Consider the following 26,976-nt stretch of genomic DNA (forward strand, 5'->3'; position numbering starts at 1 on the left):
GAAAACAAATTCTCTCTTTTCAGTCAAAAGCCTATTTAAAGAAAAACATTTTAAAGAACATTAATGGATTTTGCAGGCAACCACAGAAGTAGAGATTAAGAAGAAAGCCACTGGATCACTTCTGGTGTCAATGGACCAACTGAATGCTTCATATGGAAGAAAGGATAGAACCAATAGTATAATGACAGTCATAACAAATACTCTTGTAGAAGGTATGTGTAATAGGAATGTATCCATTTCAACAAGTTCATAAGGTCACTACATTTCCAAAGTTTATTTCCTTTTCTGTTATTTAATCAACCAGAGCAAAACATCATGATAAATACATGAACGTTAAAAGTATGCAGGCCTTACGAAGTTACAAAGTTTAAATGACATCCAAGTCTCAGTTTATATACATTTTTTTTATTTATCAGGCATATGTATTTTGTGCCCCATTTTTAACATGATGTTTTGGCTTTTTTTCAATATCCAAAAAGAATAAATCTACAGATCTGAATTAGGGGTAGCAGAGCCAACAAATTAAGAATGACTCAGTTCTGGCATTAAGTTTCTTTGAGTAATTTGAATTTGTGAATAAACTATGTGTTCATTCATGTTAACTTCTTCCTCATTTTGTTGTAATGATACAGAACTGGAAGAATCCCAAAGAAAATGTCCCCCTTGCTGGTACAGATTTGCTAACACCTTCCTCATTTGGGAGTGCCACCCACACTGGGTGAAGTTAAAAGAGATTGTCAACTTGATTGTCATGGATCCTTTTGTGGATTTAGCCATTACTATCTGTATTGTTCTAAATACTCTTTTCATGGCAATGGAACATCATCCCATGACCCCACAATTTGAGCATGTCTTGGCTGTAGGAAATCTGGTAAGCAGTTTTTGCATTAAAAGTTTCCCAATGGCAGGTGGAATTATTAAAGAACAGTATTTCTTTACTAGATTTTATTACATTTATTACTTTATAAGTAATTAAAGGCGGCAAATATACTAATACTCCTTCCAACCCCTATTTTCCCCACAACAACAACCATGTGAGGTGGGTTGTGGACTGAGAGAGAGTAACTGGTCCAATCTGGCTTTCATGCCTAAGATAGGATTGGTCTTCTAGTTTCTAGGCCAACGCCTTCACCACTACCACCACAAATCCAGGATATCTGATTAGTATTTTGTAATTGTAGAAGAGTGATTGAATTATTCACAACCTTTTCATCAGACTGAAGAGAGCTGTTGAATTTTGTTAGACAAATTCAGAAAATTAAGATATGTGTGGCTCCACAAAAATCATTTCATACTATTGCCCACAGGGCTATTTTGGGACCATCACAGCTTTAAATGAGAGCATTGTGTGATTTTTAAATACTCATCAAATCAGATAGAGGTAGGCCAGGATTGTACTTATTTTATTTTTTTAATATACGAGATGACCAAGGGATTTCTTCCAGTTTGTTTTGCCGTTAAGAAGCACATTTATAGCAAAATCATTTACAGCTTTTTTGGTGGAGAGGGTCCATCCTGCTCCTGGAATAACCCTACATGATTTTTTTAAAAAAAAAAAATCAATGTCCCCAGTATTGCTGTTTATTTTACTTTTATTTTTATTATTTTATTTTACTTCTGAGAGATGGTTGAATATCAGCTGTGCTTCTCTTCTTCATCCCTAAAACCTCAAGTCGGCTCCCAGGAGAAAAGTTGGAAGATTTCTTCTACATTTCTTGCGGTGAAACAAGCATTCAAATTCTAGAAAAAAAATAATTGTTATCAAACTGCAGCTAGAATTTTTTTTACTCTTCCCTTCGCAGTTCACAAACCTACATTAATTCAGTTTAAATGTTCTCTTTCTTTTCAGGTTTTTACTGGAATTTTTACAGCTGAAATGTTCCTGAAGCTCATAGCGATGGATCCCTACTACTATTTTCAAGAAGGGTGGAACATTTTTGATGGATTTATTGTCTCACTCAGTTTACTAGAACTGATGCTAGCAGATGTGGAGGGGCTTTCAGTGCTGCGATCTTTCCGATTGGTATTCCTTATTTATTTTACACATTGAACATTGGCTATAAATGTATGTTTATCTGGATATAAATATAAGAAAATGCTGTTGGGTTCCATGCAAACAAATTACCATGTGCTAATGATGCTTGAGAGTTTGAAATTTGTGAAATGCTTTAATCCAGCAACAAGAAAAAGTTCCTTGGGGTCTCTGTGATTTCTGTCTATGGTTTCTGTAACTATATTGCTCCATTTCAAATCTTTCATAGTTGAATGAAATAAACATGGTTCCTTTCAGCGGTGTCCTCTTTCCAACTGATGAAAGTCTTTTTCATCCAGTGGAATAATGAAGAAATACATAAATGTTATTGTTGTGTCCTGAGCCTGCAAAGGCAGGCTCGGGACATTGCAATGGTCCCGGGCAGTTGCAAGCTGCCCGGGACCAGACTGAGTGGTGCCAGCTTGGCACGCAAGCGCGCCAGAATGTTACCTTTTTGCCCGGGGATTCTATTAAAGGAGTCAGAGAGGCCTGCGAGCCTCAGAGCTGTGACGGAGAAAGAACTACTGAAATAAAAGGCTGTTGGAATTACAGAATGTGCTCTATTCATTCGCCGTTGACTCGAGAACTCAACACTGGCGACGAGGATGGGATAGCTTACAAAAACAAAAAGGAAGAATTGTAAGCTTACCCCAAGAGTCCTGGAGAGAGGAAGACGGCGTTAAACTCAGCACCTGGCCTGCCAGTACAGCGTCACTGGAGGTAAGCTGGCTGATAGACCCCTTCCTAGTGTAAGAAGCAAGAATGGCGAAGATAGGGAGACTGTCTGAATTCGATGTTACTCACCCAGAAAGATGGGAGTCTTATGTTGCCAGAGTAGAAAATTACTTTAGAGTAAATCAAGTAAGAGAAGATGGCTTGAAGGCCGCTACTTTGCTGTGTGTCTGTGGTCAAGATGCATTTGAAATTGCAGAAAATTTGGCAGCCCCTGCTCCTCTTGAATCTGTCACATACACAGATTTAAAAAAGTTATTAAAGGAACATTTTCAGCCCAAGTTGTCTGTTATTGCATGGAGACACACTTTTGAACAGAGGGATCAAAGAGCTGGTGAATCAGCTAAAGAATACATTGCAGCCTTGAGAAGAGCAGCTAAGCCTTGTGATTTTAAAGATTTAGAAGAAAGGTTGAGAGACTGATTTGTATGTGGGCGTAGGAACAGAGACTTGCAACAGAGACTCTTTGCAAAAGAGGAAATTTCATTCCAAGATGCCTTGAGAGAGGTCACCGCAGGGGGGGGGGCAGTCAAGAATATGAGGCCTATCAGGAACAGCCCAGAAGCCATCTCTGTGCACCATGAGGGAATCCAGGAGAGCTCGGAAGAAGATCCTGAAGATGAGGTGGATCATCTCTACCCAGCCAGAGAAAGGAAGCAGAAGGAAGGCAAAGAAAAGTCTTCAGCTGTACCCAAGTGCTTCGGGTGTGGAAGTCGCCACAAGAGGACCGACTGCAGGTTCCGTTCTGCAATCTGTAGAGCATGTGGAAAGCAAGGCCACATAGCAGCTGTGTGTCTGGGCCGTCAGAAAGTACAACCCCGAGAAGAATTATGCCTGAAAGGTACCAGGGTCCCCAGCTAAAACAGGATGGGTTTCTGTGCATCATGTAGAAGCATTTATAGGACAGGCACACAGAGGCCACTTAAAAAGAAATTGTCACTTAAGGTGAAGTTGCAAGGAGTTCCATTGGTTATGGAACTGGACACTGGGTCTGCCCTTTCAATCATTTCTATTCACACTTTCAGAAAGATTTGCTCTAGCAGTGGGTTCCAGGCCAAGCTTAGGCCATCCAATATAGTCTTGACAGACTTCCAAAATTCCAAGTTGTGTGTTAAGGGGGAGGCCACCCTTAAAGTACAATACAAGGATTTTGAAGGTCCATTAGATGTATTGGTAGTTGGGGGTGAACGAACGAGTCTCATTGGACTCGATTGGTTTGAGGCCTTGGGAATACAAGTTGCAGGGCTACACAATTTGCAAACATTAGGTTTACAAGAAGTCTGCAAAGAATTTGCAGATGTCTTCAGCCCCCAGCTGGGAGCATACAAAGGCCCCTTGAAACTGGACCCCACTGTCACTTCCATTAGGGTGAAAGCAAGGAGAGTACCCTTTGCTTTGAAAGGAAAAATTGATGCTGAATTGGACAAATTGATTCAGTAAGGTGTTTTAGAACTAGGCTAATGGGGACAGTCACAATTTAGGCTAATGGGAACAGTTGCATCTGTGCAGATTACAAATGCACACTAAACAAGGCATTGCAACAGCATGCATATCCCGTACCTGTAGTCAGCCACATTTTGGCCTCCTTCAAAGGGGGGCGTGTTTTTGCAAAGCTGGATTTAGCACAGGCTTATCAACAGTTACCTGTTGATGAAGCTGCTGCTGAAGCACAGACTATTGTAACTCATAGGGGGGCATTCAAAGTCAAAAGACTACAATTTAGAGTGAATGTAGCTCCTGGAATTTTCCAAAGTGTAATGGAAAACACCCTGAGAGGTATACCAGGGGTTTGCCCCTATTTTGATGATGTCCTAATAGCAGGAGAATCCACTCAAAATTTAGCTGAGAGATTGAGGGCTGTTCTGCTGCATTTCAGGAAAACAGGTCTCAAGCTTAAAAAAGACAAATGCAAAATTGGAGTGTCTTCTACAGATTTCCTGGGATTCAGAATAGATGCCAGGGGTATTCACCTTGCTGAGTCTAAATTAAAAGCTATACTGCAAGCCCCTAGGCCTAAGTCTAAAGCTGAGTTACAAGCTTTTCTGGGCCTCTTGAATTTTTACAATGCATTCATACCTAACAAAGCTAATGTAGCAGAGCCACTTCATAGACTTTTAGACAAACAGGCAGTTTGGCAGTGGTCACAAGCACATGAAGAAAGCTTCAATGAGGTCTAGGCCTTACTTACATCAAATGATGTGCTTGCACATTTTAATGAAACTCTTCCTGTGTGTATTGCTTGTGATGCTTCCCCTTATGGGGTGGGAGCTGTACTTAGCCATTTAAGAACCAATGGAACTCAGGTTCCTGTTGCATATTACTCCAGAACTTTCTCCTCTGCTGAGTGAAACTATGGTCAGATAGACAGAGAAGCCTTGGCCATTGTTGCTGGAATTAAAAAATTCCATGATTTTCTATATGGCAGACACTTCACGGTCTATACTGACCATAAGCCTCTGTTAGGGTTGTTTACTACAAACAAACAAACTCCCCATATCATTTCCCCTAGAATGCTGATTTGGTCCATCTTTCTGTCAGCCTATGACTTTTCATTGGTTCACAAACCTGCCAAGGAAATGGGCCACGCTGATGGCCTTAGTAGATTACCTTTACAAATGGTAGAGGCTGACCCTGTCCCTGCCATCAACATTCTTTCCATTCAGACATTGCCTGAGTCTCCCTTAAATGCCAGGGATGTGGCTGCTGAATCAGCCACGGATCTCACACTCACTCGTGTATTGTCCTGGGTTTTGTCTGGATGGCCTGAGAATTGTCCAGGTACCAAATTTCAGAGTTTCAGGCTCAAGAAGCATGAGTTATCCACTTTTCAGGGTTGTCTGTTGGGGGGCAGCAGAGTTATTATTCCTTCCTCAATGAGGCCTAGGGTCTTGGCTTCCCTTCATGAGGGTCATCCTGGCATTGTCAGGATGAAGGCGCTTGCGCGTAGCCATTTATGGTGGCCAGGGTTAGACAGGGAAATAGAGGCTCAAGTGCATGGATACCAGTTGTGTCAACGCTCACGCCCTGAAATGCCTCAGGCTCCTGTGCATAGATGGGAGGAGACACAGTCACCTTGGTCTAGGGTGCATGTAGATTACGCTGGGCCCTTTCAGGGTCAATTCTTCTTGGTTGACAGCCATTCAAAGTGGCTTGAGGTTGTACGTGTCTCTTCCACCACTGCTGCCAAGACCATTCAAGTACTGAGAGGGATTTTTGCTGCACATGGGCTCCCAGATGTCCTGGTTTCTGACAATGGTCCTCAATTCACTTCTTTCAAGTTTCAGGCTTTCTTGCAGGCCAACATGATTTGTCATGCCACCTCTGCACCATTCCACCAACGGTATGGCTGAGCGGATGGTCTGCATCACCAAGGATGCTTTAAAGAAACTGACCTACGGAGACTGGCACCACAGGTTGGCAGACTTTCTTCTTACTTACCGCACCACACCTTCAACTTCCACTGGGAAGAGCCCAGTTGAACTTCGTTGGGGGCGCAAACTGATCACCAAACTTGACAGGTTGCACCCGGACAGACTGCCTCCTAAGGTCACTCAACCCAGGGCACCGCGGTGTCTGCAAGTGGGTGCCCCAGTATGGACCTGGAACTATGAGCCCGGTCACTTGTGGGTTCCTGCCATAGTATGCAAGGTCACTGGTCCATTGTCCTACGAGGTCTCCTTGGATGACGGTCGTGTTCTTCGGTGGCATATCGATCAGCTGCGTACAAGACTGGACTTACCCTCTGCAACTCCTGGGTTTTCTCCAGGGGGGGAGGGGGACCACTATGGGCAAAGGGAAGGGTGTTGGCAGCAGCCAGGGCCAAACGGAGAGGCCGAAGAAGGTCTGTTCCAGGGTTCCGCAAGTGTTCCAAACAGGAATTCAGGGGAACAAGAAATAATACAGGCACCAGTGCCTACTCCAGCCAGGGAGTCACCCAGGGGGCATACTCATCATTAACAACTACCATTCAGCACTCCAGTCAGGGAGAATAACCGGGAGCATCCAAATAACCCAAACATTGCAAGAGAACTGGCACACAAACAGTCAAGCTGGCCCAGCACTGCTACTGCTTCCAAAAAGAAGTCTTCACACAGGGAGGTAGTCAGAGAGGCAAATCCTGATTCTGGCACCTCCAGCATAGAATGGGGGGCAACTGAGTATTGGGGCACTGCAGAAACCCCAGACAATCCCGTTATGGGGCTTGGGAGTGAAGGGATGCGTTTCCTTGATAGGTCCATTGTGGACTTGGAGAGTTCTACAGAAATGCCAAACATTGGCGGGCATATAGAGGGGCCCGAGAGCCTACAGTTAGGCAGGTCAACCAGGTTCAGTGGGGAGCAAAGTACTGGTCTGACAAGCCCGGTGGGCAAGCAAGCAGACCAGGCAACAGGACACAGTTCACGGGGACCACCAGGATTTAAAAGAGGGGGAAACTCCACTCTATCCTCTGCACAAGAGGAAGCAGAGGGTTCTCAGAACCTGAGGAGGTCACAGAGAGTAAAAAGATCTCCCAAGTACCTTGAGGACTTTGTAACCCTGCTGTCAAAGCAGGGAAAGTGAGAGGGTGCCTGCTGTTGTTGGAAAACTGGGAGTGTGAGTATTGGGCAATTAATTACAAAACAATAGCCTGGTACCATTCTGTGGTGTGGCTAGTGAACAGCTGCAACAGATGTGCAGGTTCTTGGGTTGGCACACCACACTCGTGTTGAGGTCGCGTATATCTACCTATATAGTTAATAAGTCTCATCCGGGGGGGAAGGGGTGTTGTGTCCTGAGCCTGCAAAGGCAGGCTCGAGACATTGCAATGGTCCCGGGCAGTTGCAAGCTGCCCGGGACCAGATTGAGTGGCGCCGGCTTCGGGCGCATGCGCAAGGCGCAGAAGCGCACCAGAATGTTACCTTTTTGCCCAGGGATTCTATTAAAGGAGTCAGAGAGGCCTGCGAGCCTCAGAGCTGTGACGGAGAAAGAACTACTGAAATAAAAGGCTGTTAGAATTACAGAATGTGCTCTATTCATTCGCCGTTGACTTGAGGACTCAACAGTTATGATTCTCCCTAACCAGTTCAGGCCTTTAGATAGTACAGCTATGATACTGAAGATTCCCCAAATTATGTGTCTTCATCATTTACATCAGTGTATCTGATCTTTCTCAAGTAGCACCTATGAGGATGAACTGAGGGCCACTATAAATATTCATGCAATTGAAACTAATAGAAAAGGAGTGTCCATCGGAGAAAATTCTATCTATTATGCAGAGAATAGGAGCAGAAAAGTAAAGTGAAGTGGAAAGAAACAATGTGGTGAAAAAACAGATTGTCTCTTGAGTGTTATTGTTATATTTATCAGCATTGTGTACATTTCAGAAGGATAATTAAAAAGAACCATATTGTTTATCAAAATGAGATGAATTAATTGACAGAAAAAATAATTTTACAGCCTGTTAAAATTGCTTTTATAGTATTATACGGTAATATGTAATATATAGAAGTATATTCCCGGAAGAGTAAAAATATTCCCAGGCCTTAAAGTCAAATGGATCTCAAGACTGGATTAAATATTCCCAACCTGCAAAATTATGTTTTCATGTTTGGCACGATGTACAGTGATAATGGCTGATCGAAAGGCTTCATGATGAGCCTTTCCAGATAAAAATTCATCGTTATAATTCTTTATCTCTAGAGATTCCTGTCCAGTGTTTAATTAATGACGATCAGTTAACGTCTCTTGAAACTGATCCTGTTTCTATAAGTATTGTTTTATCGTGTCGTTTCCCCCCCTCCCCCCACTTTCATTAAGTATGTGTGTTTTCTCCTTCATCTTGCAGCTGAGAGTCTTCAAGCTGGCAAAATCCTGGCCAACTCTGAACATGCTGATAAAAATCATTGGTAATTCAGTGGGTGCCTTGGGGAACCTGACCTTGGTGCTGGCCATCATTGTTTTCATATTTGCTGTAGTGGGGATGCAGCTTTTTGGCAAGAACTACAAGGAATGTGTCTGCAAAATCAACCCTGAGTGTGATCTTCCACGATGGCATATGCATGACTTCTTCCACTCTTTTCTTATCGTCTTCCGTGTACTATGTGGAGAATGGATTGAAACTATGTGGGACTGTATGGAAGTGGCAGGACAGGCAATGTGCCTTATTGTCTTCATGATGGTGATGGTCATTGGAAATCTGGTGGTCAGTAAATATCTATGGTTCTTTTTAAGTGGGAAGTGAATGGCTATCTTGTAATAATCCAATTTGTTGTTAAAGATAGATGTCTGGGGGTCCTATATAATGATACTGAGCTACTCACGTAGGTATTCATTTCTCAAAAATAGCATTATTCTGGGATATTGTGAGAAATTTAAATTACAGCTCCCAGATTAAACCACTTTTAAAAAAGCTTCTAAAGAAGGCATCAGAAGAGAAAAACTATTATGATACTGGAGTCCTTACTGCACATGAATGCTAAATCCAATGCTGAATCTGTACTAACAAGATGTTTTGGGTAATAATGGACTTAGCAATGTTGCCCAAATATGTGTGTGTGTGTGTGTGTGTGTGTGTGTGTGTGTGTGTGATATTACTTAATAAAATGGTATGGAATGCAGAACATAAGGGCAGGAAAAAAACTTGTATTATTTATGTCAAGCAGAATGCTTCTGCCATAACATTGGTCCCACAGTGTGATTCATATTTTAAAAATATGAATGTTGAAAAGAGTTCCATCTTTTCAAACTGCATACAACTTTTTAAATGTTCATGTCTTTTTAAAAAAATGAGCATTTTACTATTCTATCTGTTTTGTTCTTCCCCTCCAAGTTGTACAAATTTGTTCCTATATTAAATATTTTAATTAAGCCGGCCCATTCACAAACAATGTGTAAACTTTCACATTCTCCAGAACTATTTTTCAGGAAAGATGACAAATAAAGTATTTGGTGCTTGAAATCTAACTTTCACATAAAAATTCATTTTATCTGGCTGTCTTTCAATTACTTGTTTTATCTTTTCTCTTGAATTTGTTTTTGCCTTTTTTAATTTTTTTACTCTTCAAGATGAGCCATACCTAAAACGACAGAAATGGGTACCATTGAGAATAAACTAATAAGTTTAGATTGACTGACTGATTAACTGATTATGTTCTATCAAGTAGGTGTTGATTCTTAGCAACCATATAAATAGATTTTCTGCAGGACAATCTGTCCCCAATCTGGTTCTTCAGATCTTCTTATGCTGCATCCATTGCCACTGTAATCCAGTCCTTTTACCTTGCTGCTGGTTGTTCTCTTTTTCTTTTCCCTTCCACCTTTCTTGGCATTTTAGATTTCACAAGACAGCTAGGTCTTTGTGTAATGTATCCAAAATATAATTCAAGTCTGGTCATTCTCAGAGAGAATTCTGGATTTATTTGTTCTATGATTCATTTGTGTATTTTATTAGCTATCCATGCTGTTATCAGGAGTCTTTTCCAACAGTAAAGTTTCATAATGTTAAAATTATTTCTGCACTGCTTCTAATTTCAAATTTTCTATCGAATGTTAGTAAAAAACATTCCCTGCACAATTCTGATTTTTGTGGCTAAAGACATCAGAGCACCTAACTATCTTTTTTCAAGGCCTTCCTTGTTATTCCACCCATGTGGCATATTTCTTGACTGATTCCTTGACTGTGGTAAATGATCTTAAACAGCAGAAGATATTTACCACCTTAGTATCTTCATTATTAAATATAAGGCTGGATGCTGTGCCTCTTGACTTCTTTTCTTCTTTATATTTAGTCTTAATCCTATTTTTGCACACTCTATTAAGACTCCTTTCTTGGGTACAGGTTATCTAGACCAGGGCTTTTCAACCGGTGGTAGGGGTACCACCTGTGGTACATTAGCACCTGCCACGTGGTACACGACCATCCTCGAAAAGTGGTAGTGGAGGAGGGGAATGAGCTGAACCGGCGCAGCACCACACAAGCCTGAGAGAGAGACAGCTGGAGCTGCAGGGCTGTCAGGGCTCAGCGGAAGCGCCAGGATCAGCGCTGCTTTCCAGCTAATTGGCGCTTCTTCGGGGCTGTCAGAGCTCAGTGGAAGCGCCAGGATCAGTGCCAGGCTCCAGCTGGAGCTCGGCGCTGATCCCAGTGCATCAGCTGAGCCCAGAAGAAGTGCCGATCACCTGGAAAGCAGCACTGATCCTGGTATGCACACTCGCACACACACAAACACGTGCACAGGTCTGGGAGAGGTGAGCTGAGCTGAGCCAAGCCAAGCAGAGGCAATGACGGGGGAGGGGAAGCCTTTGCCCACTACTGCCTGCCTGTTGCCACCTCTTCCCGGAGCCTCTGGCAGTTTAAAAAAAAGCAGGGGAGGGAGGGAGGGAGGGAGGGAGGGAGAGAGGGAGGGAGGGAGGAAGGAAGGAAGGAAGGAAGGAAGGAAGGAAGGAAGGAGAATGGGAGGGAGAATGGGAGGGAGGGAGGAAGGAAGGAAGGAAGGAAGGAAGGAAGGAAGGAAGGAAGGAAGGAAGGAAGGAAGGAAGGAAGGAAGGAAAGAGGAAGGGAGGGAACTTGGATATAAAAGGGGGGGAGAGAAATTTGTTAAATGAGCTTTGCTCCATTTTATGACTTTTCTTTCCACAGTTGTTAAGTGAATCCCTGCAGTTGTTAAATTAGTAACATGGTTGTTAAGTGAATCTGGTTTCCCCACTAACTTTGCTTGTCAGAAGGTTGCAAAAAGCAATCACATGACCCTGGAACAATGTGACCATCATAAATATGAATCGGTTGCCAAGCATCCAAATGTAAATCACCTGACCCTGGAGAATGCTACAACGGACAAGTATGAAAAATGGTCATAAGTCACTTTTTTCAGTGCCATTGTAACTTTGAACAGTCACTAAGCAAACTGTTGTAAGTCAAGGACTACCTGTCATCAAGTTTTTGACACCTTGCTAGGTGACTGGTGGTACTCAAATGTTGCCATATTCTAAAAGTGGTACAATTGGTGAAAAGGTTGAAAAGCCCTGAGCCTGACCTCTTCCAGTCTGTTGGCCAATATGTCATTCTCCAGATTTGCTGGTATAGTGTGATTAAAATCTTTATTGATTGTTCATCTGTTGCTTGCCATATTTTTGTGGATACAATATTAACCCAGTATGATTGAAGTACTGGTCTAACTTTATCTACTATTAGAGGTTTTGTAAATAGAGAATATCTTGGAAGGTATCTTGGAAGTTGACTATTTATCCACTAGTATCCCATAGCATACTACCTCAAAGTAGGGACCTCCTTCTAAATTTGGATATCATTTGGAAGACTTTCCTTATTTTTCTATATGTGTTAAATTCTTCCTTTGAGATCTTGTATTTGTTTACTTTGGCTTCTCTTCTTGATATTTTCCACTGTTTGTTCTGACATCCAGTTTTCTTTCTTCTGTTTCATCTTTGGCAATCTGTGTTCACAGTCATCCTTTCATTCATAGTTCTCCTTATTCTGTATTAATGAGGTTCAAGATTCTGATGTGATTGCTGATATTCTGCTTGAAAATTGTGAATAGATGTTCAAGATTATTTTGTGGATACTGGTTGACTTTCTTCTCCCACTGTAGCTTGACTTTGAACTTGCACATGATAACTTGTTCCACAATCAGATCCTAGCCATGTTTTTACTGTTACAGCTGAGCTTTTCCACCTCCTTGTACCAATAATATAAATTTGTGTTTATGTGATATCTGGTGATGACCATATTCATAAGCATTATTTTGGTTGTTTGAATGTTGACATTCTCCTGCTTCATTTCTGTTTCCTAAGTCTTACAATCCAATTATATTTTCTTTCTTAACATTTCCAACTTTGGTAGTCCAGTCTCTTGTTTGCCTGATCTGTTGATTTCAGATTAAATTTGATCATAAAACACATTAGCCATCTTATGCATAAGTGGTTGGAGCATGAACTTGGATAATCATCATATTAATGGGTTGTCTACGAAGTCTATGTGGTATTATTCAGCTATTGACTGCATAGCCAAATACTACCCATCCTGGGTATGAAATCAAAGTTGTTCCTTTTAAATTTTTTGTGTCCTTAATAATAAACCATATTATTTTCTGACTGAAAAGACTCCAATTCTAGTTCACTTCAATTGACTGATGCCTATATTTCAATGTGTAGTCCATTGATTCTATCATTCATTATGTTGAGTTTACATGTTCAAGCTTACATTATGTGGTCCCATTATAAACATAATTAATCTCTGAAAGATCCTCAATTTTTTCCTCAGTAGCAGATTGACTGCCATCTGAACTGAAGAGCCTATGCCCCAACACTATATTTTCAATAATTTTATATTGTCTGTCCATGTCTATGGAGATTCTCAGTCATCCAGGTCATGGTTGTTCCAAAGGTGCTTGAAAAAGGTGCACCTTTGGGATATTGTCTATCCATATGTTTTCGTGGTAAAAATAGAGGAGTGGTTTACCATTGCCTTCTTTTATGCAGTATGAATTTATGTCTTTGCTGTTGTCACAAAACTGATCATCTGCCTCACATCCTCCTACCTCACTGCTATTCAATATAGAGTCATGTTTGTTTTAGCTAGCAGCTACGATGATATTCAGCCTTAGATTACCCTGCTGGATTATGTACTTTTGGAGTACACACCCAATGTTTCTTACTCAACCTTCCTAGGAACACACACACAACTGTGATGAGGCAGATCTCTTCACTTGAGGAGAAATGATTATGTACTACAGTTTAAAATGGGAAATGAAATAGCCTGCTTAATTCCATGTTAAATATGTTACATTTAAGAATAGTTCCAGTGCTAATTTTTCAGTATTATTAGGAGAAACAAGCTGGATCGCCCAACAGCTCAAATGTTGAATAGAATACATTTGGAGATCCTTCTGCAAACTGCATTGAATATCTGTGATAATCGCCCTCTCTTCAATCATCCCAAAATTTGCTTTCTTTCTGCATGGCTTCTTGAGATGCTTTTACTAGCATCATTATCTTCCAGAATTGAAAATAGAAAAAAGCAATATGTACGAATTATAGCTGTGCCATTCTTCAGATTCAAAGGGAAGACTTTCCTATTCTAGGAAAGAGTCAGTTGTTTCAAGGAGTTGCAGATAGATGCCATGTTTGTATCCTGCATAATCAGAAGCATCTTTTTGCCCTTGAATTCAAAATGTTTCACAATTTTCTACATGTGCATGCAAAAGTGTGGTGGTGGGGAGAGCAAATTAATTAAAAAATTTAGTCACATTCATCCTGTAATCAAAATGGAAATTCAGTATGGCAGTCTTGCAAGGGAGGCAGAAAAAAACAGAGAAAATATATACTTCCAAATGTTGGGGTTTGTGATGCAGTTGCTGTCTGTAATTCATAAGATTGTATGTGGCACCCATACAGCTTCTATTAACCCGACAGGGGTATTTTTTACTTGTTGTTGTTGTTGTTAATTGCGAAGTCGTGTCCGACCCATCACGACCCCATGGACAACATTCCTCCAGGTCTTCCTGTCCTCTACCATCTTCTGGAGTCCATTTAAATTCACACCTACTGCTTCAGTGACTCCATCCAGCCATCTCATTCTCTGTCGTCCCCTTCTTCTATTGCCCTCAATCTTTCCCAGCATTAGGCTCTTCTCCAGTGAATCCTTCCTTCTCATTAGGTGGCCAAAGTACTTGAGTTTCAACTTCAGGATCTGGCCTTCTAAAGAGCAGTCGGGGTTGATCTCTTCTAGGACTGACCGGTTTGAACGCCTTGCAGTCCAAGGGACTCGCAGGAGTCTTCTCCAGCACCATAGTTCAAAGGCCTCAATTCTTTTGCGCTCAGCCTTTCTTATGGTCCAACTTTCACAGCCATACATTGCAACTGGGAAAACCATGGCCTGGACTATACGCACTTTTGTTGGCAGGGTGATGTCTCTGCTTTTTAGAATGTTGTCTAGATTTGCCATAGCTTTCCTCCCCAGGAGCAAGCGTCTTTTAATTTCTTGGCTGCAGTCCCCATCTGAGGTGATCTTGGAGCCCAGAAAAATAAAATCTGTCACTACCTCCATTTCTTCCCCATCTATTTGCCAGGAATTGAGAGGGCCGGATGCCATGATTTTGGTTTTCTTAATGTTGAGTTTCAAGCCAGCTTTTGCACTCTCCTTCTTCACCCGCATCAAGAGGCTCTTTAGTTCCTCTTCACTTTCTGCCATTAGAGTGGTATCATCTGCATATCTTAGGTTGTTGATATTTCTCCCGGCAATCTTAATTCCAACTTTTGATTTATCTAGCCCTGCCTTTCTCATGATGTGCTCTGCATATAAGTTAAATAGGCAGGGCGACAGTATACAGCCTTGCCGGACTCCTTTTCCAATTTTGAACCAATCAGTGGTTCCGTGTCCAGTTCTCACTGTTGCTTCTTGACCCGCATATAGGTTTCTCAAGAGACAAATGAGATGGTCTGGTACTCCCATCTCTTTAAGAACTTGCCACAATTTGTTGTGATCCACACAATCAAAGGCTTTTGCATAGTCAATGAAGCAGAAGTAGATGTTTTTCTGGAACTCCCTAGCTTTCTCCATGATCCAGCGTATGTTGGCAATTTGATCTCTAGTTCCTCTGCCTCTTCGAAATCCTGCCTGTACTTCTGGTAGTTCTCGATCCACATACTGCTGGAGTCTAGCTTGTAGGATTTTAAGCATAACTTTACTAGCATGTGAAATGAGTGCAATGGTGCGATAGTTTGAACATTCTTTGGCATTGCCTTTCTTTGGAATTGGAATGTAAACTGACCTTTTCCAATCCTGTGGCCACTGTTGAGTTTTCCAAATTTGCTGGCAAATTGAGTGTAGCACTTTTACTGCATCGTCTTTTAAGATTTTGAATAGCTCAGCTGGAATACTGTCACCTCCACTAGCTTTGTTGTTGCTCAGATTTTCTAAGGCCCATTTCACTTCACATTCTAGGATGTCTGGTTCGAGGTCAGTGACCATCTCATTGTGGTTATCTGGGATGTTAAGCTCATTCTTGTATAGTTCTTCTGTGTAGTTTTGCCATCTCTTCTTAATCTCTTCTGCCTCTGTTAGGTCTCTGCCATTTTGGTCCTTTATCATGCCCATCTTTGCATGAAACGTTCCCTTCATATCTCCAATTTTCTTGAAGAGATCTCTGGTCCTCCCTGTTCTGTTGTTTTCTTCTATTTCTTTGCACTGTTCATTTAAGAAGGCATTCTTATCTCTTCTAGCTACTCTCTGGAATTCTGCATTCAATTGGGTGTATCTTTCTCTTTCTCCTTTGCCTTTCGCTTCCCTTCTTTCCTCAGCTATTTGCAAAGCTTCCTCAGACAGCCATTTTGCTTTCTTGCATTTCTTTTTCTTTGGGATGGTTTTAGTTGCTACCTCTTGTACAATGTTGCGAACTTCCATCCATAGTTCTTCAGGCACTCTGTCTATCAGATCCAGTTCCTTAAATCTATTTGTCACCTCTACTGTATATTCATCAGGAATATGATTTAGTTCATACCTGAGTGGCCTAGTGCTTTTCCCTACTTTTTTCAATTTAAGCCTAAATTTTGCAACGAGAAGCTCATGATCTGAGCCACAGTCAGCTCCTGGTCTTGTTTTTACTGACTGTATAGAGCTTCTCCATCTTTGGCTGCAGAGTACATAGTCAATCTGATTTCTATGTTGACTGTCTGGTGATGTCCATGTGTAGAGCAGTCTCTTGGGTTGTTGGAAAAGAGTGTTTGTTATGACCATCGTATTCTCTTGACAAAATTCTATTAGCCTGTGCCCTGCTTCATTTTGTTCTCCAAGGCCAAACTTGCCTGTTATTCCGGTTATCTTTTGGCTTCCTACCTTAGCATTCCAATCCCCCATGATGATAAGGACATCATTTTTTGGTGTTAATTCTATAAGGTGCTGTAGGGCTTCATAGAACCGGTCAATTTCATCCTCTTCAGCACCAGTGGTTGGGGCATAGATTTGGACTACTGTGATATTGAATGGTTTGCCTTGGATTCGAATTGAGATCATTCTGTCATTTTGGGGATTGTATCCCAGTATTGCTTTTCCTATTCTTTTATTGACTATGAAGGCTACTCCATTTCTTCTGAGGGATTCTTGCCCACAGTAGTATACCTGATGGTCATCTGAGTTAAATTCACCCATTCCTGTCCATTTTAGTTCGCTGATTCCTAAGATGTCGATGTTCAGTCTTGTCATCTCTTTTTTGACTACGTCTAGCTTGCCTTGATTCATGGATCTTACATTCCAGGTTCCTATGGAGAAAAAATCTTTACAGCATCGGACTTTCCTTTCACCACCAGATATATCCACAGCTGAGCGTCCTTTCGGCTTTGGCCCAGTCGCTTCATTCTTTCTGGCGCTACTAGTACTAGCCCTCTGCTCTTCCCCAGTAGCATATTGGACACCTTCCGACCTGAGGGGCTCATCTTCCAGCGTCATATCTTTTTTCCTTTTAGTACTGTCCATGGGGTTTTCATGGCAAAGATACTGGAGTGGTTTGCCATTTCCTTCTCCAGTGGATCACATTTTGTCAGAACTCTCTGCTATAACCTGTCCGTCTTGGGTGGCCCTGCACGGCATAGCTTATAGCTTCATTGAGTTACGCAAGCCCCTTCGCCATGACAAGGCAGTAATCCATAAAGGGATTTTTTACTACTGCTTTCTAATTATAAGAATGAATGAATATATAAATGAATGAGTGAGTGAATTAAATACATAGAGAGATGTATTATGTATATAATGTGTGTGTGTGTGTGTGTGTGTGTGTGTGTGTGTGTGTGAATATGTAATTAAAAATGTATTGTACTATAGGAGTGCTTATATACACACATACACATGTTCACACATACCATACGTATGTGTGGCACAGAATTACAAAAAGAAAAAGGGAGAGAAGAATCAATAAGCAAATTCATTTTTACTTGTTATCAGAGAATGACTGTTGTTATTGGAGGATCCTACTGGCAATTTGGTCCCAGCAAAACTGTCTTACGTCTCCTACTACTGCCAGGTGAAATAGTGCCTTTGTGGGGGAAATGCACCAATTGCTGGTTAAGAAGCATCGCCCTGATCTGCCTTTTCTGCTCATTCAGGTGCTGAATCTGTTCTTGGCCTTGTTGCTGAGCTCTTTTAGTGCAGACAACCTTGCAGCCAGTGATGATGATGGTGAGATGAACAACTTGCAGATCTCTGTCATCCGGATCAAGAAGGGCATTGCTTGGACAAAGATTAAAGTGCATGAATTTGTGCAGACGCACTTCAAGCAGAGAGAGGCAGATGAAGTTAAGCCACTGGATGAGCTGTACGATAAGAAGATGAACTGCATTGCTAACCATACAGGGGTAGATATCAATCGGGAGATTGATTATCAGAAGAATGGGAACGGCACCACCAGTGGCATTGGCAGCAGCGTAGAGAAGTACATCATTGATGAAGACCACATGTCATTCATCAACAACCCTCACCTCACTGTTCGTGTTCCCATTGCTGTGGGTGAGTCTGACTTTGAGAACCTCAACACAGAAGATTTCAGCAGTGATACTGACGGCAGCAAAGAGGTATGACCCGATGCTCACTCAAACCATGTTGTCATGCCATCGTTTTGGATAGCCATTTGTATTACAGGGGTAACAAAGGAAGACTTGTGACTAAAGAACAAAGCTTTACAATGAAGCAGAGTGATGTTTTGATCAGAGCACTAGGTTGTTGTGAAGCATATGGGGGTTGATAGCTATAGCATAGATGCCCATAGATTTGGTGCTGTTAGCCGTATTTGGAAAAATGCATCTTAAAATAATGAAGTATTTTGTATAGTATTGATATGTCACTCATAAGAACAAAAGGAAAGGCCAGCTGGAGCAAATCAAAGATACATTTGGGAAATGCAGAAACTCGTAGATAATTAAGTTCCTGTTTGCATCTTTTCCTACCTATCTGTTCACGTCAGAATCAGTTTCCTCAATCTGCAAACCACTTGTTTTGTAGGACAAGAAAATATTGTCGATCAACTGCAGTTAATATTAAGTGGCATACTGCTCCAGAAAAATGAATGTTTTATTAATTTGTTTAATACAGGTTCAGCTAGGGCTTATTTTACCATCCCTCTCTTGGCTTTTCCTCTCAATTTTCTGAAGGCTAATCATTCTTGTTCCCTCAGTTCTTCTTTTAGAATTTCGTTTTAAGTTGCCAGAACATCCTTGTTTTGTTTTGTTTCTATAAAGAATCTATCATTTTTATTCCAGAAGCTGGATGATACAAGCTCATCAGAGGGGAGCACTATAGATATAAAACCAGAGGTAGAAGAGGTACCTGTGGAAGCACCAGAAGAATACTTGGATCCTGACGCATGTTTCACTGAAGGTGATACTAAATACGGGATATATGTAAAAATCCTCAAGACAATGGGAAGAATTCATCCATCATTTTTCATTTCCTACAAAGCCCACAACATAATATAATACAGTTTGGGGTTGTTGATGGACATTTACATGGCAGCTCATACAACAATTCTCTTAGGTGCAGTTTCTGCTTTTTGCTCTAATTTTCTCAAGGTAGTATAGGAATTTCAAGACAAACTTACCAAGGCAAACAACTAAAAAGGGGAAGGTGGAAATGTACAGAAAACTGTTCAAAGGGTAACAGTTATGAGCAAGGAACTTTTTTTTTCTCTATGGCTTCTATATATGGAACATAGAGCTAGGTGGCAAGTTTATCACATGGTGGGGGGAAGGTACACCTTCTATGACAGACTTGGTGAAGAATGGCTTCCCAAAATGCCTGACTGAAAGATTTATTTGCTCAAGACTGAATATTGTATCATGACAGTTCTGATGAGTAAAGGTCAAAGGCTGGGGTCACGTAGCATGCTTAGAGAACCTCAAAAATTGGAGTTTGTGGTAATTGTTGGAGCAGAGGAACTGCACAAAATGACTGAGCTGTGAGTCCTTCTGGAATAAAGATCATGCACATCTGACAGTGTGTTTCTCACAATGTACTTCAGCTCTGAAAGAACAGGACAAGGGTTTTGCATAGATGCATCACTCATATGGGTGATGCACAGAAACCACAACAGAGAATCAGATTTACATTTCTATTCTTGGCCTTTCAATTTGGCTTATGTATTCCTTCTACTTTCAGTTGTTCAATGGCTGGAGGCCTGATTAATCCCATTTGGAGGGAAGAATGAATGTAATAAATCCAACCTTTATGCTTGCCTGGGCTGCATTCCGTGAAGAAGAATTTTCTTGGGCCTCATATAAAACATGTACTTTTATAATATAAAGTCACATAATAATGTTAAAAGTTTACGATCTTGTGAGGCCACATTACTAGCTGTCCAGGGCCATATGTAGCCCATGGCTGCAAATTGGAGACTCTTGCAATAAATGGAATGGAACCTGAAATTATACTAATGTAAATTTTCACCAATCTCTAAAATGCCATTATGAAGAAGGTGCAAGGACGCCTTTTAGCCAAGTGATCTGAAACTCATGATGCCTCTTATGTTTATAGCAATATTTTACCATATTATTTTATTGAATCACTAACTTGTTTCCTTTTGATGGCATAGCGTTAGAGGCGTGAGATTTAGCTATAAGATTTGTACTCCGTGTTCATTTTAATTGACAGCATTTTGGAATGAATGGATAATGGGAAAATACCTTACAGCTGGATAACATATGACTCTTGGAGTGGTTTTCTGTAACAAAATTAATTACGAAGTTAATTCTACCTTTGCAGGCTGTGTTCAACGGTTCAAATGCTGTCAAGTCAGCATAGAAGAAGGACTGGGCAAGTCTTGGTGGAATTTAAGAAAGACATGTTTTCTCATTGTGGAACATAACTGGTTTGAAACCTTCATTATCTTCATGATCTTGCTCAGCAGTGGAGCTTTGGTGAGCAACATTTTAGTTTGCTAGTCAAACTGAACAATATTTGAAATTCATGAATCAGGTGCAAATGCCTTCTCCTTTTTGGAAAAAAATATTAGGTAGCAGCAGCCAGAGGTGCCATAGATGTACGATAGGAAATTATTCCTCCTTGGCATATTCACAATGAAACACCATCCTTTACTAAAGCTACTGCAGAAGGATTTTGTACTAGTACATTTGATGGATTTTTAGGATATCCCAGATATTTCAGCAGGACCTTACACTGACATTGAGGGGGCCTTTAGACTTGTTCTCCCCTTGCAGCAGTATTTCATATTCATGACAAGGTTTGTCTCAGATGCATTGTGTAAGTGTAATAAATAGTAAATGGCCATTTGTGCATAGCCAGCAAAGCGTGAGAATTACACACTCTAAATCCCTATCTGAAAACAACACAGTGTTCTTTCCTCTGCTAGTGCTGGTCTCTCCTTAAGTCTAGGCAGTGTGAAAACAAAGAAAAGAGCTGCTCACACAGGTCAAACGGAAGAATATGGTAATGTTTGATTTTAGGAAGGGAAAAGGGGTTGGTAATTGGGCTGCAAAGGTGTGAACTTAGCTCCTTTGCCTCTTTATGCAGCCTTTGAGTTAATACAGTAGTCCTCAACTTGTGACAATTAGGACCAGATTTATGGTCATAAGTCAAGTCAACCACATAAGTGACCCCAATTTTACAACTTTTTTTTGCAACAGTCATTTTCTAAATGGGAGGGTGTTGCCTTAAACCAGCAAAAAAAATGTCACAAATTACTGTCATGTGACCATAGGACACCACAACCAGTCATAAAGGCCAATTCATTGCCAAGCACCCAAAGTGCAGTCACGGGGAGGGGTGACACAAGGTCAGAAATGTTTTATGGGTGATAAGGCATCTCATTCAGGCTCATCATGATTTTAAATGGTCATTAAGCAACTAGTTGTAAGTTGAGGACAACCTGCAGTTAAATGCTGAGAGATCACAAATAAGTAGCAATAGCAATAACACTTAGACTTATATACTGCTTCATAGTGCTTTATAGCCCTCTCTAAGCAGTTTACAGAGTCAACTTATTGCCCCCCACAACAATCTGGGTCCTCATTTTACCAACCTCAGAAAGGTGGAAAGCTGAGTCAACCTTGAGCCTGTCAGGATCAAACTCCTGGCAATGAGCAGTGAGTTAGTCTGCAATACTGCATTCTAACCACTGCGCCGCCACGGTTCAAAATACATGTGTAAACTGAGTTCAGCTACTACAGCTTCCTCCAGAAGTACCTGCATCAAAACAAAACACCTTTGTAGCTCAGTAATGCCAAGATTAAGATATGACAAAAATTACTGTTCTTCTGTTACTTAGGCCTTTGAGGATATTTATATAGAACAGAGAAAGACAATACGCACTGTCTTGGAGTATGCTGACAAAGTCTTCACCTACATCTTTATCCTTGAAATGTTGTTGAAGTGGTGTGCCTATGGATTTGTGAAATTCTTCACGAATGCCTGGTGTTGGTTGGATTTCCTCATTGTAGCAGTAGGTATCTTTTTGCTTTTTTCAGTGCACTGTTTTCCTGAAAATCTGAGATTGTACCTTTATCTAAATAAATAAGACCTAGCATTGTTACTCGTTTCTTTTCTAAGGCAAAACATTCTGTTGTTTTCATTCTTGTTTGCCACAACCCAAAATGTTAATTGGTTGAGGAGGTTTCCCGTTTCCCATATTTCACTTTCAGGTCCACTTTTTCACTGAGATTTGAATGGTGAATGAACTTCAGAAAATGCCACAGAGATAGTACAAAACACATAGAAACAAATAGAAGTGCAAAGCAAACTTATTTCTATTACTCTGTTAAGATGCACAAATTCTCCTTGTGTTAAAAATCTCAAACAAAGAAATGAATCAGTGAGTTGTACAAATGGACTGAAATAATGAGAACGCAATAGGGCTATCTTACTCCTAAAATAAAATACAAGAAAACAAATTGGGAAAATTCAAATTCAAAATTAATCTTGATCAATCTTGGTCAAGAGTGAAAGACAGGCTTGCACCACTGCAAGAGTATAATGTTTGCTTCTCCTTAAGAGATAAGATGTTTGGTGAAAAATGCAATCTCTTTCAATTCCACTAGAGAAGGTTTAAATAATTGCCTGTTCAGTTCTTCTCCCCCCATGTTTCTTTCAGCTTCTCTTGAACAATTTGGCCTTTCCTTCAAAATCTTCACCAGTCATAAAGCACAAGATATGATGGGGGGGAGCAAATTTTGAATAATTATAAACATTAGATAAATAATATTCCAAAAGGCACTTTAGAGAACTGTTGTCTTTTTTTGTCACAATTTACTCTTCAAAAGACTGAGATCAAAAAAGCAAACCGAACACATACTTGCACTCATGCATGTATCTTACATTTATATACCTAATTTTTACATGCTAATTTGATATATTTTGGGTCTCAAAGTACTTGTTTTCTTGAAGCAATGGGACTTTCCACTGACTGCCTGTGTTATTTATTAGCATGCTATTTTTGTGGAATAGAAGACCTGAAAGTGATGTAATATTTTTGATAGCGCCTTTATTTTCTGGGCCTTCTTGGTATATAGTATTATTGTTATTGCTGCTGTTTAAATGGAATTTACAAAAGAGTGCATTAAATGTTTTTAAATTTTGAACAGAAGCAAAATGAAGTTGACCTGGATCTTTTAAAACAAAACTCCACCCTACTCTTAGATAAAAAGGCATTAGAGGTGTGCATGATTTGACACTGCATTATTAATGGGAAATACTGTGATCAATGATATTTCTGAGATTTGGGAACAATTTTCTGTTCTTGTTCTCTTCAGATTTCGAAAGACATTAAGTATCTTTGTGTGTTTGTTTCCCCACATACATCTTCAATATAGCTTGTTACTGCTGTACTGCCCTGTACTGTTTTACTTTTTGTTTCATTCTTTGGAAAAATGTGATTACTGTTAGTCCAGTATCAAAATATCAAATATATATTTGAATTTTTCATCTGAAAAATAACATTTTATCCCTGTATAAATAATCAATATGTTTCTAATTAGTCTAGAGTTGCATTTCAAGGTTCAGAGAAATATATTCTAGATCTTTTTTTAAAAAATTAATGTTCAATGTCTGTTTGTGTTGAGAAAGAATCATCTCCTTAACTGTCATTCCCCTAGTGTATTTTTTTTCTCTAAGGGGACCTTTAAGCTCCAAAATTTAGATTTTTATAAAAATTTTCCTTTTCATTCCTATATTACTTATCTATAAATGCAAACCATAAATGCAATGAAAAATCATGCAAATTCCTGTCAATCAGTATTGTTCTAAAATAGTGGTCCTCAGCACTTTTGCTAGAGAATCAGGCACATTGGACACAGTGGGACTTTCTGTTGAGTAAACATACATGGGTTTGTTCTTTTAGACAAGATGTTGATGTTTACCCCTAATTTTGAATGAATAGTATTTTCAAAGTACAATCTATCTACATTCACCCCAATACTTGTTCTTCGTTAACAGTTATTTACCGATAACTGCTAATATTCAGAGCGATTTCTGTAGAGGAGGCAAAGAAGTCGAGATATGGTCATGACCACATGATTGAAACCTCACCCTCTTGCACATGTGTCAGTGTCTCTCACGCGCAAACAAAGCACTGGGGCTTTGAGCATGCAATCAGGGCCATCATCCTGGGGAAAAAAAGGCATTACTTCACTTATTTAAGTTCCTGCAACTCATAAAACATCCACATCATTTTGTTTCAGTGTGTTGGAGATGTGTGAAAAACATCCAGTCACTTTAATGAATTTCAGAGAGCAACTGAGATGGAAAGAGCTTCTTCTAAAACAGCATTGCCCAGTTAGCCTCCTTCAAAAAATAGGAGAAGCTTCTTCCTGATGAGATCTATAATCGCTGAGATAGGAAACATTGTCACTTATAGGACCCTATAGAAGAGACTATCCTAGAAAATAATATTTTTCCATCAATTTTTCCTTGCTTAAGAGAGCAGTTCTGTTCCAAATCCCTAGCATTGATGCAAGATTGGCTAAAAGACAAGTTTTCAAAGTCTGAAAGTCAGTTCCATCTGACAGATTCCAGTGGAAGTGATTAGGCACATCTATTATTCTTTCATTGAAATCAATGAAATTTAAAATACAATCATATTCATGTCTGCTAAGAAGTAAGCTTGTGTTTACTGGCTCATATTTTGGGGGTAATTGTATCATATTAAAGGAATATTTCCATACTTACAATTGTCTATTAAGATATTTTATCTTTCAGTGCTTTTGCATGGATGGACAAAATGTTGTTGAAGTACAATTGTGAATTGTCTGGCATTTTAAAAATAGAATTACATTTTTTTTTATTGAAAGTTTTTAAAAGTTTTTACAAATAACAAAAAAGAACAACAACAAAAAAAAACCAAAACAACCCTCACCCAACCCCTCCCAAACCAACCCCCCATCCCCCCCCCGAGCTTCCTAGAACTGAATATAGGCTTAATTAAAATTTTAAAAACCTAAACAAATTTTAACAACTTATAAAATAGTTAATAATAAAATATATATGACGTAAACATTAAAAAAAATACTTAAAAAGGAAAAAAGAAAAAAGAAAGGAGAAAAAAGAAAAGAAATAGAGAAAAAAAGAAGAAAAAGGAAAAAAAGGAAAAAGTACAATCCACAAAATATCAAAAGTTATATACAAATTATAAAAAAGCTAAATGATATTTTTTATATCCAATTTATGTTGTATAAAATTTATCCATTTTTCCCATACAACAAAAAATTTCTCTTGCGATTGCTCCTTTAAAAAAGCCGAAATCTTTGCCATTTCCGCCAGGTATGAAACTTTAAAAAACCACTCTTGCATGGTAGGCAAAGATTCCTTCTTCCAATATTGCCCTACTAACAGCCTTGCGGCTGTAATCAAATTTAGCATCAATATAACCTCCTTAGCATCACAATCAATAACAATACCTAACAAAAATAATTGCGGAGTAAATTTTACCCTCTTTCTAAAAATTCTTTGAATATTCCACCATATCTTAATCCAAAAAGCTTTTATGTTTTTGCACGACCACCAAATGTGATAATAAGTGGCATCCAAACAACCACATCTCCAACATTTAGGCTGTAAATCAGGGTACATAAGAGACATTTTTTGTGGATCAAGGTGCCATCTATAAAACATTTTGTAAAAGTTCTCCCTTAAGTTCTGGGCTTGTGTAAATTTAACATTCCTCACCCAAATAATTTCCCAGGTGTCCAGTGGGATTGGCTCACCAAAATTTTGTGCCCATTTAATCATACAATCTTTAATTAATTCAGATTCTGAATCCAATTCCACTAGAGCCCCGTAAACCCTCTTAATGTGAGTTTGTCTTTGATCCTTTACTTGTTTAAAGAGATTTTCATCTTCTCTAAGCCAGCCCATGTTACAATCCATCTTCCATCTATCCACTAATTGTCTATATTGAAACCATGAATAGGTAATATTTTCATGTGCTAAATCTTCCATCGATTTTAACTGCCAATTTTGACCATCCCATCTAAGTAATTGTGTATAAGAAACCCTATCCATTTTAACTCCTCTCCTTATCCCCTCTATCGCATGCCAAGGTATGGCCCATAGAGGTATTTTAAAATCACTCTTGTAATATTTCCTCCAAACCCGAAGTAAAGAAATCCTTATAATATGTGATTTAAAAACTCGATCCACTTTTTTGTTAAAAATTAAGTAGGCATGCCATCCAAAAAGTAAATCCCAACCCTCCAGATGGAGTATTTCTACATTTGTTAAATTCACCCAATCACTAATCAATGTTAAAACCACAGCATCATAATATAATTTCAAATTTGGTACCTTGAGTCCCCCTCTCTCCCGGAAGTCTTGCATAATTTTAAACTTCACCCTTGGTTTTTTCCCTGCCCAAATAAATTTGTTAATGCCTTTCTGCCATTCATTTAAGCTAACCTCATTCTTTAAAATAGGTAGCATTTGAAACAAAAAGAGAAATTTTGGTAGGACATTCATTTTAATCACTGCAATTCTACCCATAAGAGATAACTGTAACTTATCCCAATTCTTCAAGTCTTTCTGTACCCTGATCCACAACCTTTCATAATTATTCTTATACAATTTTGCATTAGAAACAGATAAAATAACCCCCAGATATTTTACCTTATCAACAACTTCAAAATCAGTTAGATTAACCAAAATCTGCTTATCCCGATTAGTCATGTTTTAGGTAATATTTTGGTCTTATTATTATTGATTTTAAAACCCGAAATACATCCGTATTGATGAATCA

The 26,976-nt window shown here is 39.7% G+C and overlaps 1 protein-coding gene across 11 annotated transcripts in view; it reads left to right on the forward strand.

The window, feature by feature from the left end:
* The window catches only part of SCN8A (sodium voltage-gated channel alpha subunit 8), a 139,280-nt gene that overhangs the window by 79,705 nt on the left and 32,599 nt on the right, over positions 1–26,976 (forward strand). For all 11 annotated transcript variants that reach the window (XM_039369817.1, XM_039369813.1, XM_039369820.1 and 8 more), the window contains 8 exons: positions 77–212; positions 633–871; positions 1,850–2,023; positions 8,589–8,945; positions 17,852–18,316; positions 19,001–19,118; positions 20,499–20,653; positions 22,021–22,194. In XM_039369817.1, the coding sequence (XP_039225751.1) occupies positions 77–212; positions 633–871; positions 1,850–2,023; positions 8,589–8,945; positions 17,852–18,316; positions 19,001–19,118; positions 20,499–20,653; positions 22,021–22,194 (1,818 nt within the window). The remainder of the gene's footprint in view (positions 1–76; positions 213–632; positions 872–1,849; positions 2,024–8,588; positions 8,946–17,851; positions 18,317–19,000; positions 19,119–20,498; positions 20,654–22,020; positions 22,195–26,976) is intronic.

Source organism: Crotalus tigris, unplaced genomic scaffold, assembly GCF_016545835.1.
Source record: "Crotalus tigris isolate CLP2741 ecotype Arizona unplaced genomic scaffold, ASM1654583v1 scf7180000021260.452406, whole genome shotgun sequence".
Taxonomy (NCBI): Eukaryota; Metazoa; Chordata; class Lepidosauria; order Squamata; family Viperidae; genus Crotalus; species Crotalus tigris.